The following is a 14,242-nucleotide window of genomic DNA, read 5'->3' as shown; positions in this document are numbered from 1 at the left end:
ATCTTTATCATCGTTACCTACCTGACCCAGAAGTTTAGATCATCCGAAATTGTGCTGAAGCTTAAATAAGAAAAATAATTGTAGGAACATTGGTACCAATTACCATCTTCATCATTAGGGAAACAAAGATCAAGTTAAACATACATTATAGACGACAACAACAACAAACTACAATAAACCACCACTTACAAGCTAAGCTACATCATCATCTCGTCCTAACCTAAAGACTACTTTGAAGCACAATGTTTTCCTCTAATTCTATGTATCACTCGCTCCTCTTACCAACTGATTTAACAATCTAAGACTGTAATAACCTACATAAGGTAAGTTTAAATTTTCACTCTACGCTCCTTATTCTACCAAACTTACACTAAGCTGAAACTACAAACGTAGGTAGAGACTTCCAGGAGATTGCAAAACACGATATTATTGCTCTTTCCTTCTACACAAATTAGTATAAATGAAACAAGTTACAAAGGATTCACTTCCATGGCATACTTTGCGGATTATTGTTATTGCATGCTCCTGTACTCTGGTTAAGTGGGCTCCCTGGGCCACCTGAAGACACGCTAAGAGTTCCATGGGACGGTGGACTGCTGGCCCCAGTTGGTCCGGTAACAGCTACAAGTTTTGGTGTAACAGATAAAGGTTCCATGTTTGCTATCTTTGATTCCTTGCAAGCATCTGTAATAAAACTCCCAACAACTACCTGCAATGGGAATGGGAAGTCAAAGCTGCATGAACAGATAATCCTTTTCTTAACAATATATGTCAAGTATTTATTAAGTACATTGCCTTCTCCTATACTGACACGCAACCAGTTTACATCATCAACATCAAAAGGGCTACAATGGGATAAAAAAATTTATGGTAAAACTCATCTTCCATTAAACTAAAATGTAATTATACCTGAACTGGGGAAGCAGCTGTTAGAAGCCCTGCAACACCACCACCTAAAACACGACCATCTGGTCCAGATAAAGACACGCTTAAACCCCCAGTTCTACTACGCTGACCACCATTTTCAGATAAAAGAAATGAACCAGAAAGTGAAAGAATTTCAAACCGCCCCTGCAAATGAAATATATTTTTAAATTTTACAGTGCAAATTTCATGAGTAGATATAGTTTTAAGATGAAGCTAATCCAATACAGTAGTAAGTTATAACAGTATACCATGACACGTCAGGGACCATATGTACTTCCCAAAACTAATATCACGTAACGACAACAATCACTTGTCTGAATTGAGATTTGGTGACAGGTATACATTAAAGAGGTTTGATAACCATTGCAAATATGGACTTACCTCTCTCACAAAACTACAAGCACTTCAGGTGAAAACATTTAGGAACAAAGAAACTTAAGGTAGGCCCTCTACTTGTACAATAATGAATTTATACATATTCTGAAATGAAATTTTAAAAATTTTATAACATACAATGTGTTCCATCTCAGTTCAGAGTTCAGACAACAATTACCTTGCCTACATTCTTGCATGATGGATAAACAGATAAGATATAACATGGTTGTTAAATGAAACGTGTGATATAAAAATGATAAAAATAATTAAGGTGAACCAGAAATAGTTGCATATCATCTGACCCACTATTTGTATCATACACCAACATGCAAAAAGGAATCAAAACAAAACTTTTGTGGAAAATAGGGAGAAGTCTGCCATAAATTTTATGTCGTTTTTTAGAAAAATAAATAGAGAGCAAAGATTCGTTGGCATGATGATGACATTAAACGACGTTCCTAGTTTAAGTTATTGATGGTCGTATTTAAGCTGAAGATTTATATGATACAGTGGGCTATAGATAGAATCTTTTTGAAACACTATAAACACCTAATACCATGTACACATGCATACACAAATTACATCACACATGCTCATAGATACATAAGTAATTTAAATATATATTAAACATATTGCTATTGAAGAATGTATTTTACAGTATCTCATACATTATGATACGCAATCCACTTCTCTTATACATCAGAAATTGTTGCAACATGTACTTTGACAACTAAGGTTTTAGCTAAGTCGTCAAATATCACACTGGGAAAAAAATTATCAGGTAGTCAACAATTCATAAATTGAAGTTTCAACTTGTAATCAAGGCATCACCAATAGAGAATTCACCAGTAATCTCACAAACCTCATACGTTACAGTTCCACCAGATGTGGCTGGCTGACGAAGTGTAACATTAGATATGGCTCCATTTGCTGACAGGATACAAACTGCTCTTGGACCATGCTGAGAAAACGACATTATTTTTGACGATACATCCTGAAAAACCAAATACGTTGAAATCCAATTCCATGATCAAATATAAAATGACAAGTCAAGGCAAACATAGTTAAACATAGAAAGGAGAAAAAAACAAAATAAACAATCCACCCTTACGTAGGAGAACTGATGGTAACCATTCGGATAAATGGTTCAAATTAAAAATAATAGTTTCAGTTGATATGTCCAGAAGCTTTTAATTTATCTCCATTTTTAGTGAAAATATTTAGTTTTTTAATTCAAACTCATACTTTCTCTAATTAGTTTAAAGGGAAACCTATTGCAGTTAAGATGCTCTATCCCACTCTGAATCGAGTAAGGAATTTGCAGCAGCAACTGTGGATTATGAACTTCATAAGCACTTAGCAAAAGAAAGAATGTACAGCTTCGTAGACAAAACAAACAAACTCTGTTAGTCCAGGTTCTAAAGAATTTCTCTCTATCATAAAATATTTAGGTGGGTAGGAAAAATCAGGATACCATTTCTTAAATAATATTAGCAGAGTTTTTTCATTTAAAAGAATAATTAAATAATTTGTATAATGATAAATCAGCCATTTGAAATTCTCATTTTAGTAAAATAAAGTAGTAAAAATGTGTGTGGCCAATTAATACAAAAAAGGTTTACCTTTTAGGAAAAATGAATGTTTAAAACTTTCTTAAATGGAAGCTCCAGATTCCAGTTCTCTCACACCAGTCCCATCAAAAATAGTAAAATAAAAGGAAAAGAAAGAGAAATCTTGAGAAAAAATAACAATAAAATAAAAAATAACACATTAAAAAGATAATCGTGCCTGCCATTTTAATGTACTGGAATATTCAAACAATGAAGTTATTTGAATTTAACAAATCCAGTAGCAATTTCATCACAAAAAAAAAAAAAAAAAAAAATCCAGTAGCAACAATATTTATTAACGTGATTTATAAATTGCAAAAATCTTAATCACTCGCAGATATGACATAATACAACTTGAAAAAAAATCTGAAATCGAGCAAATGTTCTCAAAAGCTCAATTTGAATTAAATTGTCAATAAAAAATGCAACATTTATCAATGTGGCAAAAATAACACAAAATTATATGCAAGTAGATAGTGCGAACAATATACACTGGCACCAAAAAATTAGGTGCTGTGAATGTTTGAATGCAAGGAACCAAAACATACCATCTCACAAGATAATTATTGAGTTCAACAAAATTACAGTGATATCCAGATGCATTGAGAAAAATATACAATTAAGAATGGGCAGAAGAAACCAAAATAAATAAATGTAAAACCAGAGGAAGGACAAATATAAACCTCTCCAGCTTTCACAGTGATAACATGTGGTGTGAATCCAAACCCAGCTGATCCTGCAAGTTGCCCCCCCAAAAAAAGAAGAAACACCACCATTTACAACATATTTTAAACATCAATTGAAAATTTTAAAGGAAGAAGAAAGAAAATAACAAACATTATAAGGTTAATAAATGCATGTTAAAGTGAAATGAATTGAAAACGGAGACAAAGATTAATCATTTCATTTTGTTGTTTGCTTTTATAAGGTATGCAGGAATAAAACACTATTTTAGCAGTATTTGCACTTATTCGACATTAAATACTATAGAATTTAAGGAAAAGAGGGGAACAAAAAGAAAAAATTAAAAGGAAATACTAGGCAGCAAAGCAACTGTTATCAAAACTTCATTGGCATTGTTTAACCTAAAACTGAACAGGAAATCAACAAAAGAAAAAACTAAAATAATAAATAACAGTAATAATTAATAAAAACTTATTCATTGTACCAAAGTATAATATATATTAACCATTAGGGGCTATTAATATGAAATTTTATTATATATTATCATGAAGGAAAAATGAAGATAAAAGGAATATATAATAAGATTTTTCTATAAGGCAACAGTGTGGAAGTACAAAACACAGGGTTAGATAAGTAATTTTAACAACTAAGAATCTATATCATCAAACAAAGCATAAACCTATTGTCTATATCCACGCATACACACCTTTATTAACTAATCCCTTTTGCTGTCAAAGCCCCAAACCAAAGAACAATTCTGAGCGGCAATGTGTTTAAAAAGAGAGAGAGGGGGGGGGGGGGGGGGGGGGGTGAAGAAAAAAAAGGTCAACGGGGCGCTAGAACAGGTCAAATAGAGCCCACTGTAACCTTTGAAAACCCAACAGCTAAAACATTAAAATCTCATCACGTGACATACATACATAATCAAAAGACACAGTAAGCCAGCAAAACCCACACAGATTTTAAGTTGGAAAAAAGAAATAATAATAATAATAATAATAACAAAAAACCAAAATGAGATACCTAATGCTTGCAACTGATGCTTCTTGCTTGAACCTGGTGGTCTGCCTCTGGCTTTCTTCAAGGAAGTGGGTGAGGCGGATCCTCCTGAAGCATGAGGGCCAACTGTAGAACCAGGCGGCGGCGGCGGTGAAAATCCTCCTCCTCCTCCACTAGACTGGGTTACCGTGACAGCAGGAGGTGCAGGTGCCAGACCCAATGCCATGCTGCCATCTGGCCCATATTTCCTAGGCCTCCCTCTTTTCCTCTTCATTGGCTCACTATTTATCCCCTGTGGCACTATAGCCCCACCCGCTGAACCATCTCCGCCGCCATCCCCACCGCCAACAGCTCCGGCGCCGGTCTCAACGCCAACGCCGGACGACTGGTATGAAGGTGACGTGGCGGCCATGGGCTTGTAAACAGCTGTCCCGTCAGCACTATACACTAAACGCATGTTCTGTATGACCGGCTGTGATGGTAGCGGACTTTTCTGGAGGCCCACGCTGAAAGGCTCTCTACTTGTCATTACTCCTGTCTCAGATCCTGACATTTTTGTACTAAAATTCTATATAATTATAATCCCTTCCCTGGAAGATTTTTTTTTTGTCAAACCAAAAAAATTAAAATTCACTTAGATCACCATCAGTACCACCGAGAATGAACGACTCTAAAACCCTCCAAAGATTTAATTTTTCACACTGACTGAGATAATTTCTTCGCGAAATAAACAGTAGCTTATCCAAGTATCCCCAGAAAAGCAAACATTTTTGCACTGAGCTTTAACTTTCAACGGATGGGTTTCAAATTCAGGGTAGAAATCAAAGCCTAAACCCAAATTTTTGCTATCTACTTACCTTCAAATCTCGGAATAAAAATTTAAGCAAATTCCAGTAAATAGGAAAAACATAAAAGAAAACCCTAATAACTACAAGGATAGCATAAAATCTAGTTACCTGGTTTAAAACCATCACAGAAAAATTTAAAAATAATAATAATAATAATAATAATTAATAATTAATAAAGTTTTTTTTTTTTGACAAAATTAACGTGGATCACAGAAAAAAAAAAAAAAATCACTTAAAGCTTAAATCGAGCAGAAATCAGCATTACTCACAGACGGACAATTTTCGAAAAAATATATATATTTTTTCGAATTTCACAGTAAAAGAAAAAGAAAGAAAAATACAGTTAAAATTAAGGAAAACCAGAAAATAACCCAAAAAATAACTACAAACTTACCAATAATTCAGAAAAATTAAGCAGGGAGCCGAAATTTAGAAGGGAAGGGAATTCTAGGGTTTGGAAACGAAAAGGCAGAGCAGCTCCAAAGCTTTTTTCTAAGAAATGCGAGAAATATGAATATTTAGTTATATTTTATTTAAGATATTTTTATCTTATTATTATTTTTATTTTGGGTTTTCTCTTTTTTCCATGCCATGGTTTACCTCTTTCGGGCTTTTTATTATTTTTGTTTAGGCCAAAAAAAAAAAAAAAGGAAGAAAATGAAAAACAGGTAAAAAGCACCCCTAATTTACTTTATACCCACCAAAAAAATAAAGAAATCATAGTAAATAATAATTAATTCTTTAGTTTCCTCCAACGTCTTAATTGCTTTTTTTTTTTTTTTTCCCCACTTTTTCTCATCTTTAACCCACTCGCTGTCTGAAGTTTAACTTGTATAAATCCACGTGTTGCTTATGTTTAGAGAGTATCTCACTTTCTAATACTCTCCGCACGTGTAACGTATTCGCCATCTCTTATATTTGGCTCCTTCTTCTTCTTTTTTTTTTTTTTTTTTTTGGTTGATTTTTTTATTTTAATTTTGTTGGAGTCATGCTCAATTATAATTCTCTTTCTTAATAGCTAGTATTTTCATAAATAATTAACTCTACAGATAAAAACAAAAAAATACCCACAACAAAATGATGACTACAGTGAATCCAGTGGTAAATGGTTCCCTATATGATCGAGTTAAAATCTTCGTTCCAATATTAAAAATAAATACGTTAAAAATAAAATAATAAATGGAAAATTCAATGAAAAAATTAAAAAAATATATATTTTTTTTAATTTAGGTGACTAAAATAATAAAAAAGGGGTTTGATAAATAAATATAATAATAGAAGATGGGTTGGTAATGGGCAGTTGGTATGTAAAAGAAGTTAAACATATAGTGGAAAGAAGAGACTTAAATTTGACTAAATACCAACTACTCAACTTTGTGTACATAATTCCAGTGATCTCTTGCCTCTTTCACCATCCACTGCCACCTCATCTAAACCCTCCAAAACTTTCAAACATTACTGACTGGGATCAGAGTTTTGAGTAACGCTCAACAAAAAATCAATTCATTATTGGTTTTTTTTTTTTCTTTATCAATTTTAATTTCTTAAAAAATATTATCATTTAAACTATTCGACTTGTTCTTCAAAAAAAAAAAAAAACTATCCCAAAAACTTGTATGTTTGAAATATATTCAATTTATAAGAAACTCTAAATTTTTTACCATGTTTTCTAAATTGAAGGTGAGTGAGATGCAAATCAAACCTACAAAAAGACTTGCTGTTATTTCCGGGTTACACAAATATAGCAAGTGCATCAAAATCTTACAGAATTTTTTATCCCATACTATTCGGTAATAAAGGAATATTTTGGTGACAATAGGTGAAATGTCATAAAAGAAAAAAGAAAAAAGAAAAGAATGTAAAGTTATGAGGAATTTATGATATGCAAATTCAGACCACAGTTAGAGGATTTTTAATTGTAGGACATGATCAGCATGGAATATTTTTTTTCTTATTGATGCATAAACAGATATTAAGAAAAAGACGACAATATTGGACAAATATTTCTCTTTTGTTGTCTCTGTGAAATGAATTATGTAGCCCAATCATGCTTTTGAAAACTAAAATAAAATAATCAAACAAAGACAATTCACCAATTGAATTCCGTATTTATGCTTTCTTTCTTTTTTTCTTTTTCCTTTTTTTTTAGTAAGGGAGAAGAAATGAATTTAATAATATTGAAAGCAAAGGTAGAAGAAAAAAAAAAGTTACAAAGGTTACATTTTCTTTAATCTCTGAATTATACATCAGAATTTTAAGAAATTAACTGAAAATATGTTAGAACTCAGAAGGAGGATGAAAAATAGAGAAAGACATTTACATATATATATATATATATATATATACTGTAGAGAGGATAATTTGTATTTGAGTTAAAAAAAAAAAAAAAAAAAAGAAATAAAGGGCGTAAAAAGTTGTAGGAAACAGAAAGCAGAAACAGAGAGAAGGCAATCTAAAAAAAAAAAGACATGGCGTGTGTTGGGTGTTGGTGTGCTCCTGGTCCTCCGACGTCAGCGAGACGTCCCAATTCCATGAGCCACCCGTCAGTTTTATGCAACACTTTAAGACTAGGTGTGGTGTGGTATACGATACCTTATCCCCACCTGATCTAATCCATTTGAATTTAATTTCAGATTATTTTACAATTTCTGCAGAAACTACTTCATCCAGATTCAGACTCAGCACGCTTCTTCGCAGCAACAACAGCCAGCATAAGAAACAATCATGGTCTGTGCTCCTCATCAATTCTTCTTCTTCTTCTGCTTGATGTTTAGGTTAATAGATTTGGAGATGATGCTCCCTTCTAATATAGTTTTGCTGAATTGAATTCCTATTCCGATTCCTCATCAGTTTTGGCAATAGTAATATTCAACAACAACAAGAGGAAGAATGCGGAGGAGCTCGAAGAAGACAAATTTTGATTGGGACGACCACATTGTTTGCTGCTGCATCTTGTTTTCCGGCAATTGTTTGGGATGCGTCGGCAGCGTCGGTGGACAACAACAATAGCAACAACAATACTAGTGCGTCTTTTTTTGGTCTCTCTTAATACTCAAATCTCAAATCTCAAAAATCTAATTTAAGTAGTATTACTAATGCGAAATGCATTTATCAAGTTTCAGATGCGGTGCCTGAGGGTTTCCGTCTCTACACTGATGATGTGAACAAGTTCAAGATATTGATTCCCAAAGGTGTACTTCTATTTGATTTGCAACTTTGTTAATTGCAGTTCTATTCTTATTTAATCTTAACATTAATCCATGTGTTTCAATTTGGAGTGCAGACTGGAAAGTAGGGACTGGAGAGCCAAATGGATTTAAATCCGTAACCGCTTTCTACCCAGGAGAGGCTTCTAGCTCTAATGGTAGGTACATTTTTTTTTTATTTTATTTTTATTGCTATAAATTTTAGATACGTATTACGATTGCCATTACATATTAATATTAATTCATTTGAATAATGGTTGGGTGGGGTTTGGCTTCAGTTAGCGTTGTCATCACTGGGATAGGCCCTGATTTTACAAAGATGGAATCTTTTGGCAAAGTTGAAGAGTTTGCCGAGACTCTGGTGTGTGCCTTTCTCTTTCTCTTTCTCTTTCTCATACATGCATTACATATAACATATATATATATATATATATATATATATATATCTTAATCTATACATATATGAAATTAAAATCTCTTCATAGGTAAGCGGATTAGATAGGAGCTGGCAAAGACCCCCAGGAGTCACTGCGAAACTTCAAGATTCCAAAGCCAAAAATGGTACTTCCAGTGGACTTTTATCTCTGTCACACTTTTTTTCTCTTTCGTTCTTTCTTTTTATACCAGTGTAGGATCATACGTTGATTAATTTAAAAACGCTAAATATGGTCCAGGATTTTATTACATCACGTACTCGCTGCAAAATCCTGGTGAAAGTCGTAGATATCTGCTGTCGGCACTTGGGATGTCCTCCAACGGCTATTACAACAAATTATATACAGTCACCGGACAGGTATATAACAAGTCTAGTTTCTTCCCTACTTTCCTCTTCCATATTTAAATGCTTACAGTAAACTACTTTGATGCAGTTCGTAGAGGAAGAATCAGAGAAATACAGTACCCAAATTGAGAAGGTGAGATTGAACGGATAGCCTTATATCAAAACATTCCCCCTTTTTGACGATATGATGATGGAATTGCTTTCTGAAAATCCATCTTTCTTTGCTTTTGCAGGCAGTCACATCCTTTAGGTTCCTTTGAGAATAGAACCAAAGCCACAAACAGAAGAAAGAACATATTATATATATATATATATATATGGATTTTCAGTTCCTACCAGTTTAGTTATTTTTCTGTTTTTCCTAAATAATAGTTATAATTGTCATGGTAAATATTTTATTCATTTCAATCAATAACACCCGGCCAACTGTAATATGCATTTTTCCCTTCTGATGCTGCCTCAAAAGTAAATAGTTAAAGACGCGGGAAAAAATTTTATCAATCAAAAGGCCTATACCAGAAGGGGAACCCAACTATTTCAAAATAGACTAATTTAGATTCCAGAGTTCTTACAAATATGCAACACCAATCCGTTTTTACAATTCTCTCCATCCTCATCCAGTTTTTTGCGCTGAACTTTTATGAAACAAAAAAGTTAATTGATCAACAAAGAGCATGTTCTTCATTTGCTCCAATTGTCGCCACTCTTTCTCCATCTGCAAATCTAGCGCCTCAAAATGAACAATTTTATCTTGAATCTCTTTCATCTGCAATGACTTATAACCATTAGCAAATAAGTTTTTAACTCAAGCGCACCAACCAGTAACCATGAAAAGTAACACACCTGCACTTCAGTAATCCCAGAAATGGCTCTCTCGACATCAAGTTCTTCCTTCTCAAGTTGTGAATTTGCATCTAACCAAGCTCCTTCTGCTGCTGTATTTAGGTTCGTGTTTCCGTTGGATGCAGCATCCACTTCTGCATCAGAAGGTAAACCAGTATCATGCACTGTTGGATGGTCTAGCAATAGCTCCTTATGAAAGTACATAATAGTTCCTAAGCTATTAAACAACAACATAATTTCCGATGCATAGCAAAGACAATGTCAGATGCTTGAGAGAAGATTTAATAAGCAACATGTATTACACAACTACATACTATTCCATCTTGTATTAGTGTCTTGAGGTCCACGAGCCCCTCCACTTGATCTGTAATCAACCTGAGAAAGCATTGTGACAGCTGCACAGGCAGCATTTTCTGCAACCTCCACACCTGCCAAAGCCGACAAAAAGGCAGCCTGACATGCATGGCACAAAAAATCAATGTTAGCCAACTCAGGGAAACAGCAATGTCAAAAATGAAATATCATAGCCAACCTCATGTGAATGCACGATGCAAGCTTAACATTGTTCTTGGAAACTCAGAATCAATGTTCATTATCTAGACAAGGTGACAAACTGAAGAATAAGCTTCACTTCCCTCCATGTGAAGTTATAACGCATAATTTAGCTAGGGTTCGACTAACCCAAGTGACCCAAAAAAAAAAAAAAAAAAAAAAAAAAAAAAAAAAAAGGGAATAAAGCTTTAGACAATGTGGTCAGAGCCCCTGGTGATTTTCACAAGCAGCCAATAGGATCAGGCAGAAACCTAACAGGTAAAGTTTCTCGGAAAGAAACCATAATGCAGTAGGTGTTGAATGAATGAATTTTCTATAGAAAATGGTTTGGATAATTGTACCAAGCTGGACATGAACTTAAATAAATTAATTAGCAAACAATCCTAAAATTCTGAATGTCAGAAAAGAAATAATAATATCAATGAAATAAGAAAACATGTAAACCTGAGCCATAATTGGGTTGCTTGCATCTGCAAGAGGAGTGAGACGCATTCTTTTGGTGGAGGATGAGGTGGTGGCAGGGGTGTCGGGTCCACAATCAGCATGCCTAGGATCCATGCTTTGAAAACACTCGCGGTCAACAAATTCTTCGCCGAAAGGAAGCTTAATGAAATGAGAGACACAATCCTTCTCACTTCTACCAACATGCTGTGCAACCTTCCTCCAGTCATCGCCGTGATGCAAAAGGGCTTCTAGAAGATGCAGAGTATCTTTATCCAACCAATCACTCTTGGAATCTTCATTGATCTCAACCCTCCTGAAATCTGAAGAACTCACACCAACTTGATAGTTACCACGAACATAGCACCTAGCACATAGAGTCATGTCGTACTGCTCCATGTGTAAATATAAACAATAAATAATAATAATAATTTTACTTTATATATGTGTATATATATATATAATAATAATAATAATTTAAAAAAAAAAAAAAGGAACGGTAGTGTAGGGGTGGGGGGAAAGAGACCTTATCACACACAAAGCAGGCAATGCTGCAGAGAGACTTGCAGTGGTTGCAGTTCCTCTTGGAGACGTCGTCCTTGGAAGTAGGAGGAGGAGGAGGGGGGGGAGCAGGAGGATCAGAAGAAGAGGGTTTGGAATCCTTGTCATCCCACTTGAGGAGCTTGTTTTGGAGGGCGGAAGGGGAGTAATTGATGAGTCCCCAAGCTTCCAGAAAATCAAACACTCTGCGTATTGATCCCACATCCCCCACTAGACTCTTCCGCACCTCCGTGAACGTGATCTTCCGCGATGGCTGGTCTCTGTACTGCTTGATTATGGAGTTGCGGTAGTACATATAAACTCTTGGCGATTTCCATGCAGACCGCGATTCGAAGAACTCCGGCACCAACCGCACTTCGCATTCGTGGATTTTGTCCCACGAAAACCAACCTGTATCAATTTTATGTTTTCTTTTTGTAAATTCATAAATTTATAATACTAATAATAATTATCATTAAATTGAGGTGGGACTGGGGTGGGGATACAATAAATATAGACATATATATATATATATACATACTGGAATAGCTAGGGAGGTGGGCGGCTACATCGGCATCGGAGGAAGGACGGGAACTGGGGGCGTTTAGGGCTGGGCTTGGCTTCGCCGCCACGGCGTCCTGGGAGTCGCTGGCCGCTGTTTCAGGTTTCACGGGCTGGCTCTGCTTGCCCGGGGACATGGATTTTTGACTCTTCTCTTCCTCCATCACCATATTTTTCTGACCTGGTAAATTCCCAAATTACGGCCACCTATTTTTATTTTTCGATTGCGTCTCATACACACTGAGCTTTTTGCATTGTATTTTCCTTTTCTTTCTTTCCTCTTTTTTTTTTTTTTTTTTTGTTTTTTTTATGTTGGTCCAATGTCCTACTTTCCCAGCCCAGCCCAGCCCAGCCACCCGTATTAACAATATACACGGTTTTTGAATGTTACAGAACAGGCACCCCTTTTTTTTTATCTTTTTTTGAGACAAGAGCAGGCACCAAATTATTTTATCAGAATACGAATATCGACTCACCGTCAGACTGAAATAAAAAAATATGGAAATTAAAAAATAATAATAATGCAAAAAAACCAACAACTAGCGACTCAGTAGATTTTTTTTTTTTTTTTTTTTTTTTGTGTTTTTGAAATGTATTGGCTTTTTACTAGTTCACAAATTTATTTGCATCATATATCACCATACAGTTATTCTGTTATCCAAAATTTTCTCTTTTTAAAAAATAATGAGTATAAAATCGATGCTTCCTTCAATCCTAAGAGTTTCAAAGAAAAGAATTGCATAAAATAAAGATTTCTTGTTAATTTAAATAAGCATAACTAAGAAAACCCTCTAGGCTAGGTCACCTTGCTATTCTTTCTGACACCATATGGTTTAAAATGTAAGAATAGAAGAATAAGATATTTTTTACCTCATACTCAAAAGACCTCTGAACCCGGCCCTTCAAATAGGAAATATAGATAGCCCGAGTACGAATACTAAAAACACACCTTTAATGGAGGAAAATGAAAAAACATAAGTATTTCATTATTTTTAGCATAGAATATACCTGAAGCTTCTCCTTTTGTTTGAAGCCAGGCTCCCAAAATCATCCATAGATTATAGGAGTTCCATAGTTTTGAATCACAAGATATGCACAAAAAGGCATATCACAATTTTAACGACAGACCCACAAAATACACCATTTTACACCAGAGACTATACACCCCCAAAATGCTGGGGGACTGCTGCGCTACTACTACTACTTACACTAACAAAAGAATCATATGTTGATTCTATCAATTTTTTTTTTTTTTTTTTCATATTACTTGTGTTGTTCCTACATATATATATATATATATATATATATATATATATGTATGTATATGGGCTGCTAGAATCCGTTTCCAGCACCCATAATCAAATCTAATGACAAGTCCGCCACTCAATCCTGATGAGCAAAGGAACTATACAACGTGGTTCAAAAAAGTAGAGTACAATAATCATAAAGGGTCCCCAAAGGAAGAGCAGCCTCTGGCAGCCTGCATCCTCCCTACATTCCTTCTCTGCCATCAGGAGGGAATCTGACATCTGATGTCTCTGGTGAGCATGATTATGTATGACCTGCAGAATATTCATATCTGATATTAGATCCCTCTGCATAAAAGCAAACAATAAACAAACACTTGTGACCATTCAATGAAAATCTTAGCAAGCAAGGAACCCACATTATCATCAAGCTTAAAATAAAATATTGTAGTAAAAACAACTCCTAACAAATATTTAATGGCACAAACAAATAATACCTCTAGAATGCAAAACAAATCATTTGCAAGGCTAGATCCGAAGCCTGCCACTCAAGTAGCAGTTCCGCTGCTCTTAGTCCTGCTGCAATCTAAGGACACCTGCACCCATGAACATATTACAACATTATGTC

At 34.7% G+C, this 14,242-nt stretch overlaps 3 protein-coding genes across 8 annotated transcripts; 1 reads left to right on the top strand and 2 right to left on the bottom strand.

Moving 5' to 3' along the window:
* Positions 1 to 78: 78 nt before the first annotated feature.
* Positions 79 to 6,044, bottom strand: LOC107419841 (AT-hook motif nuclear-localized protein 10). Of its 3 annotated transcripts, none has more exons than XM_016028658.4 (6): positions 5,838 to 6,044; positions 4,620 to 5,155; positions 3,596 to 3,648; positions 2,165 to 2,296; positions 910 to 1,071; positions 79 to 709 (listed from the first exon to the last, which is right to left on the bottom strand). In XM_016028658.4, the coding sequence occupies exons 2-6, from the start codon at positions 5,146 to 5,148 to the stop codon at positions 482 to 484; spliced, it is 1,104 nt and encodes a 367-aa protein (XP_015884144.1). In that variant the 5' UTR covers positions 5,149 to 5,155; positions 5,838 to 6,044; the 3' UTR covers positions 79 to 481. The 3 variants fall into 3 exon arrangements, with proteins under 3 accessions (XP_015884144.1, XP_015884143.1, XP_024930535.1); XM_016028657.4 differs by having other exon boundaries at positions 4,620 to 5,185; positions 5,838 to 6,043; XM_025074767.3 differs by lacking the exon at positions 5,838 to 6,044 and having other exon boundaries at positions 4,620 to 5,597.
* A 1,787-nt stretch (positions 6,045 to 7,831) lies between these two features.
* LOC107419831 (psbP domain-containing protein 3, chloroplastic) lies at positions 7,832 to 9,875 on the top strand. Of its 2 annotated transcripts, none has more exons than XM_016028644.4 (10): positions 7,832 to 8,014; positions 8,098 to 8,170; positions 8,294 to 8,466; positions 8,560 to 8,634; positions 8,727 to 8,807; positions 8,928 to 9,010; positions 9,135 to 9,210; positions 9,324 to 9,442; positions 9,519 to 9,563; positions 9,664 to 9,875. In XM_016028644.4, the coding sequence occupies exons 1-10, from the start codon at positions 7,912 to 7,914 to the stop codon at positions 9,688 to 9,690; spliced, it is 855 nt and encodes a 284-aa protein (XP_015884130.1). In that variant the 5' UTR covers positions 7,832 to 7,911; the 3' UTR covers positions 9,691 to 9,875. The 2 variants fall into 2 exon arrangements, with proteins under 2 accessions (XP_015884130.1, XP_015884131.1); XM_016028645.4 differs by having other exon boundaries at positions 7,835 to 8,014; positions 8,566 to 8,634.
* On the bottom strand, positions 9,666 to 14,216 carry LOC107419827 (SWI/SNF complex subunit SWI3B). 3 transcript variants are annotated; one of them, XM_048475810.2, is made up of 8 exons: positions 14,112 to 14,210; positions 12,348 to 13,929; positions 11,793 to 12,217; positions 11,270 to 11,656; positions 10,588 to 10,726; positions 10,274 to 10,407; positions 10,003 to 10,196; positions 9,666 to 9,684 (listed from the first exon to the last, which is right to left on the bottom strand). In XM_048475810.2, exons 2-7 carry the CDS (start codon positions 12,535 to 12,537, stop codon positions 10,044 to 10,046), a joined length of 1,428 nt encoding a protein of 475 aa, XP_048331767.2. In that variant the 5' UTR covers positions 12,538 to 13,929; positions 14,112 to 14,210; the 3' UTR covers positions 9,666 to 9,684; positions 10,003 to 10,043. The 3 variants fall into 3 exon arrangements, with proteins under 3 accessions (XP_048331767.2, XP_015884127.3, XP_060673343.1); XM_016028641.4 differs by lacking the exon at positions 9,666 to 9,684 and having other exon boundaries at positions 9,944 to 10,196; positions 14,112 to 14,216; XM_060817360.1 differs by lacking the exon at positions 9,666 to 9,684 and having other exon boundaries at positions 9,944 to 10,196; positions 12,348 to 13,962; positions 14,112 to 14,205.
* Between the last annotated feature and the right edge of the window lie 26 nt (positions 14,217 to 14,242).

The sequence above is a fragment of the Ziziphus jujuba genome, chromosome 5, assembly GCF_031755915.1.
Source record: "Ziziphus jujuba cultivar Dongzao chromosome 5, ASM3175591v1".
Classification (NCBI taxonomy): domain Eukaryota; kingdom Viridiplantae; phylum Streptophyta; class Magnoliopsida; order Rosales; family Rhamnaceae; genus Ziziphus; species Ziziphus jujuba.
The sequence above is the reverse complement of the archived record's forward strand: the minus strand, read 5'-3'. Positions and strand labels throughout refer to the sequence as shown.

Coding starts and splice junctions, on each gene's coding strand:
- LOC107419827 (XM_016028641.4), bottom strand. CDS start 12,537: ATGGTGATGGAGGAAGAGAAGAGTCAAAAATCCATGTCCCCGGGCAAG. Junction 12,218..12,347: donor CCACCTCCCTAGCTATTCCA/GTATGTATATAT, acceptor AAATTGATACAG/GTTGGTTTTCGTGGGACAAA. Junction 11,657..11,792: donor CCTGCTTTGTGTGTGATAAG/GTCTCTTTCCCC, acceptor CACATGGAGCAG/TACGACATGACTCTATGTGC.
- LOC107419831 (XM_016028644.4), top strand. CDS start 7,912: ATGGCGTGTGTTGGGTGTTGGTGTGCTCCTGGTCCTCCGACGTCAGCG. Junction 8,171..8,293: donor CAGCATAAGAAACAATCATG/GTCTGTGCTCCT, acceptor ATTCCTCATCAG/TTTTGGCAATAGTAATATTC. Junction 8,467..8,559: donor CAATAGCAACAACAATACTA/GTGCGTCTTTTT, acceptor GCATTTATCAAG/TTTCAGATGCGGTGCCTGAG.
- LOC107419841 (XM_016028658.4), bottom strand. CDS start 5,148: ATGTCAGGATCTGAGACAGGAGTAATGACAAGTAGAGAGCCTTTCAGC. Junction 3,649..4,619: donor GCATCAGTTGCAAGCATTAG/GTATCTCATTTT, acceptor GGCAACTTGCAG/GATCAGCTGGGTTTGGATTC. Junction 2,297..3,595: donor TCACTGTGAAAGCTGGAGAG/GTTTATATTTGT, acceptor TTGGTTTTTCAG/GATGTATCGTCAAAAATAAT.